This window comes from Pterocles gutturalis, unplaced genomic scaffold (assembly GCF_000699245.1).
Source record: "Pterocles gutturalis isolate BGI_N339 unplaced genomic scaffold, ASM69924v1 Scaffold52311, whole genome shotgun sequence".
NCBI lineage: Eukaryota > Metazoa > Chordata > Aves > Pterocliformes > Pteroclidae > Pterocles > Pterocles gutturalis.
Genome location: NW_010099759.1, coordinates 1 through 4,905, shown reverse-complemented (window position 1 = coordinate 4,905; position 4,905 = coordinate 1). Strand labels below are relative to the sequence as shown.

Below are 4,905 nucleotides of genomic sequence, written 5' to 3'. Positions count from 1 at the left end.
GGTCCCGCACCCACCGGACTCCATGGCGGCCGCCTGGAACACACGCTCTGACGTCATGCGGGAAAGCCCTGCAGCGCCCCCTGGCGGCTCGGGGGTGGCGCCGCCTGCCCTCCGCCGTTCCCGGGATTAATTAGCGTGCGGGGAAAGCGCGAGCCCAATTAAAAGGGAGAGGAACACCGGGTGCAGCAGGAGGAACGCACTGACACCGTCCTCCTGAATCGCTTTTATTGAAGTTGAATGAGAAAGCTCGGACATAAACACAGGGAGAAATTTTTCCCATTTAACCTCAGAATACTCACGTGCCTCGGTGACAACTACCACCACTTTTTTTTGCTTTTCTCTGGGAAACTTATTTAAGGTTTTCATCAAGATGACAAACCAGGTGCCCACCTGATGGGACAGTGCCGGGAATCTCTCTCTGCATTTCCAGCCCTTACTCCGCTCACAAAAGCAGCGTGACTTCATTCCAGCGGAATAAACCTTGAGCCGTTATTTCCAAAGGCAATTTCTCATCAAACGCTAATTGCAAAGCCATGGCAGACTTATTTCAAGTTGCCTCCTGGCACCCCAGCAGAGAGCGCAGCGCTGCTGCCCGCCCTGAGGCACAGCCCCTGCTCCCATCGGGAATGCGGGAGACTCCTTGGTACAGGCTGGAAGCCACCACATCAATAATGTCACCCCAGGGAAAAACACACCCCGGGCTTCTCCAGTGAACATTTCACCTTGAAAGCTGGGGAAACATCGTGGAATGAACACAGGGTTTGTTCCAGACTAGAATATTCACGTGGTTTAGTGAGACAATTTCTCTGTTCCCAGTAAACAGGCAGGTGCTATGATAGCTGAGCTGCTGGAGTTCTCTGGACACAGCCCTTCCCTTCAGCCTGATGCTCCGCCACTTTAGCACGGTGCCTGTGACAGTCACAACCACAGCTACCCAAAGATCTCTTCCCTAAACTGCAAATCCAGGACAGCTAAAGCCAATTAGTTAGAGAATTAGACATTGTAATGAATCCAGCCACCTCTTTCTCAAGTATAACAAGAACACAGAAATGTGAGGGTTTCCTCTTCACTGATGGCCCCTGGTTTTGAAGCCACGTGCTCAACCTGCTGCTTCCTGAACAACCCGATTTTTTTTAAGGAGAACACGCTTTGCTTGAAAGGAGAGAGCGTCAGTAACAGAACAAACTTAAAGCAAACAAACTGACCAGCATGCGACATTACAGCCCCCTCTTACTGGAAGGGGTAATGCAACATGTTACATAGGATTGGCATTTTTCGCAGATGAAAACCCAGGCACGAATGGACAGCCCAGTCCTCTTCTCCAGCTACGCAGAAGCCTTCGTCCTATTTTGCTCAGCAAACCATTTGTCACTGTTGTCCGCCACCATGGCCTGCAGAAAGAAAAGCGTTAACGTGTTCAGAACAGCAGCCGAGTCGCCAGACACCCGCCTGCTCACACTCACCAGCCTGCCCCGCAAACCCACATTGATCAGAAGGACACTTTCTAACTCAGAGGAAAGCTATTCTGATGGGCAAGTTATTTTTTACGTCCTAGCAAGGAAAACAGATGCTGAAAACCAGTGTTCTCTGCTTCAGCAAATGAACAGATGATGTGTTAATACAAGAGCTGACCAGTTCAAACACAGCCTTCCCCCGGAGCTCACGTGCCACACCAGAGCTGCTCTGCCTCGGAAGGATGTCCAGCTGCACCGACATTACTACAGCTCACAAGTAGTTTTCTGTCGTAACTTACACCAAAGCGTTGTTGATGTGTCCAGCAAGACAGACCACCACCCGGCTGCCCCGAGAGCGAGGCTAGAAAACTCTAGCCAGGACACTGAGCGAATTTTAAAAAACTATCTGTTTTTCTGAGCAAGAAAGCAACCTGAGCTAAGAGACTGTAGGACATGTCTCTCAGAAAAACTCCACATGGGACAGAAATTATATTCTAGCGGTGTCCATAATCAGGAAGAAAAATGTACAGACAGCATTACTTACATCGTCTAACAATTTGTCACCATTAGGGTCCACCTTGGACAGATCTCTGAAAGCTTCATCTCCCACGAAACAGATTTCATGGCCATCCTAAAGCAGGTTTACAAGCAGGTAAGTTAGATAAACTGCAGAAAGGAATTTGAATCAAATGTAATCACTATTTCCAATATTACTCACAGGATCAGCCAAAATAATCACTTGCACTGTGGCTTTGCCAGGTGTGTCCAAGCTAACCAGAGGTGTTAGGATTCTCTGATTCTCCTTTTTCATCAGTGCTTCAATGTTCGGCAACTTGAGCAGAAAACAGACAAAAACCAACCCTAGTCAGATGAAGATCAGATGCATCCAGGTTGTTTAATTTACAGTTCCCTGTTACCCACAACTCCATTACATTCCCACTGCGAGAAATCTAAACAAAACGTCTGCTCAGTATTATTTTTTCACATCCGAGATACTTTGCAAATACTAGAAATTAATCACCACTAGTCATCTCTGGGTAACGAAAGGGTAAGGGAAATGCGATCACCACCTCTTCCTTTGCACAGGAGAAGGCAATCCGCCCAAACGCTGTCCCGTGATCCACCGCTCCTCCAACAGCCTTTAACTCCAACTTACACTGAAAGAGGAAAAGAGAAAGCCTGACTTGCAAGGCTGCTGTTCTCAGTGCTACACTGCTCCAGCTTTTCACTGATGCGGATGATTTCAACATCACCCACGCACATATTTCCCAACAAGCCAGAATTACCAGAGCAAACCACATTCTTGAAAAAAAATGCAGTTAAGTGTACACAAGCTTTAATTAAAATGCTCAGAATTAAGGGCACAGTTGCTTTAATTAAGAGCATTTTTTCCTCCTTTAAGATTTTGTTCTCACAAAATGAGGTTTTTAGGATGAGACACAAATCTTAAATATCAGAACTGGAAAGTTTTCCAAGGACTAACCTGGTTATCCGCATAGCCGAGCAAAGCCCTTTGTTTTTCCTCATCCTTCTCATATATTTTCATCCCGAGCAAATCAGACCAGTAGTTAACAGACTTCTGCAGATCGGAGACACCCAAGGTTACCTTTAGCACAGGATCTTGAAGACGGCAATAATTTGAAATTAGTTGCAAATACATAGTAGTTTTAAAGGCACAGTTTTACATTCTTGAGAAGTAACAAAGAAATAACAGAAACATGGTCCATTTCATAAAATGCCATTGAGACAAACACACAGCCCATTATAATATCCTACTCGTAAATCTCTCTCAAACACCAGTAAGAGCAAGTATCTATGCTTCACCTTGCTTCAGCTGTTCCTTGTCTTCCAAGTAGAACTTGTATCCCCCTGGGGCTTCGGCTTCAAAAATACCAGTTTTGACTTCTCTGAGTGGCCACCCCATCTTCTTAGCATTGCTCACAGCCTGGCTGGACACAAGCGTTATGCCCTAGTGAGAACAGAACAGACAGACACAAAATTCATAGGGTGGATGCTGCCTAAATCCTACCTTTCAATAGTCTGCCTCTACAAATGACCAGAAACAAACCAGATTACTTTTTATAACAGATGGACCACATGATTTCCTGGAGAGCTGGGCATCTTGCTCCTATAAAATAAGCTTAACCTTACCATGCATCCCACATATATTTGGAATGCATTAATCTATGCATTCCTTCTTTCACACCAAAGGGAAATGAAAAGCAAAAGGAATTTAAAACTCCAATTCAACGCATTGTACAGAAGCAGAAAACTGAGTTCCTAACTGTTCTACCAGGTTAGGCAGACATCTGTGGCTCCAAGCAGCTGTTCTCTGACACCCTGCAAATTGGGGGAAGAATATTAGCTCAGGGCAAACAATGAGCAAACACATTACATCTATTCATAGAAGAAACGTCTTAATTGGCTGTCAGCTAATAAATAACAAAGAAATATCTTCAGAAGAAAGATTTTGCTGCTAAGCGTGGTACTGACCAGAAAGTCATTGCCCAGGCGATACTCTCCGATACCATAATTGTAAGTTAATTCTGCAACAAAGTGATTGTCTTCTGGCCCGTAGCCCACCATCGTTTTGCTCCATTTTCCATCGTAAGGGCTGGAACATCCATATTTAATTGCCATGAGTGTTTGAAATAAATATCAAGAAGTGCAAGCATTAGCATTTCAAGAAAGAACTGCGTTTCTAAAACAAACAAATGGCACAGGCAATCCAGTAACCTCCCACCAGGCAGGAGCTGACACCTGCAAAGGAGTTCTACCCTCGGGCTGCCATCCATAACCAAGCAACAAAGAACAATTCTACCTTCTTCTTAACAGCTCACATTTTAAGAGCCTAAACTGCTCATTACCTGGAATTATACGAGCACTTCCTTATTGTGAAGTAGGAAAAGTAAGCAGTTAGGCACGAGGCTGTAAGATTTCTTTAATTCATGAAGAAAGACAAAAGCCTCTGGGGACACCAGGAGGATTTTTAACTCAAGACCCTAGAGAGCCCTGGGTCTGTAAAAACCTAACACAACTGAATGCAATTCCAGGAAAGCTTAGAAATATCTTTATGATGTTCGGTATCATTCTACAGGTGTAATACAGCAACATTTTGTGTTTCAGTGTAAACCCCACGCCTGCACAGAAAGGGAAACTGTTGATTCCAAGGGAAGCGCTTTAAAAAAAACCCAGAAAACCAACCCAAACCTTATTTTACCTGTAAAATACCAGTACACAGATGGCCATGACTGACAGGTATTTTATGAGGAACAAGGCCCGGGGAGGGGCGCAGGGGCACTCACCCGTTGCAGCTGGCTTTACAGCCCTCCTCGAACTCCTCATGCCGCAGCACCTGATAAGACAGATCACAAACAGTCACCACAGCGGCACCTCAGCACCCCTCACCGGCCTTAACGCAGCGCTGGAGCCCCGGGACAGGGGCCGGGGG

General features: G+C 45.5%; 1 protein-coding gene across 1 annotated transcript; it reads right to left on the bottom strand.

Moving 5' to 3' along the window:
* Positions 1–1,325: 1,325 nt before the first annotated feature.
* Positions 1,326–4,809, bottom strand: GLOD4 (glyoxalase domain containing 4; the record flags this gene model as incomplete). The annotated part of the gene is made up of 8 exons (XM_010077087.1): positions 1,326–1,391; positions 1,999–2,085; positions 2,173–2,286; positions 2,525–2,611; positions 2,938–3,074; positions 3,279–3,423; positions 3,948–4,068; positions 4,760–4,809. Coding segments are annotated over 8 exons (807 nt in total), but the record flags the coding sequence as incomplete, so codon positions are not given.
* Between the last annotated feature and the right edge of the window lie 96 nt (positions 4,810–4,905).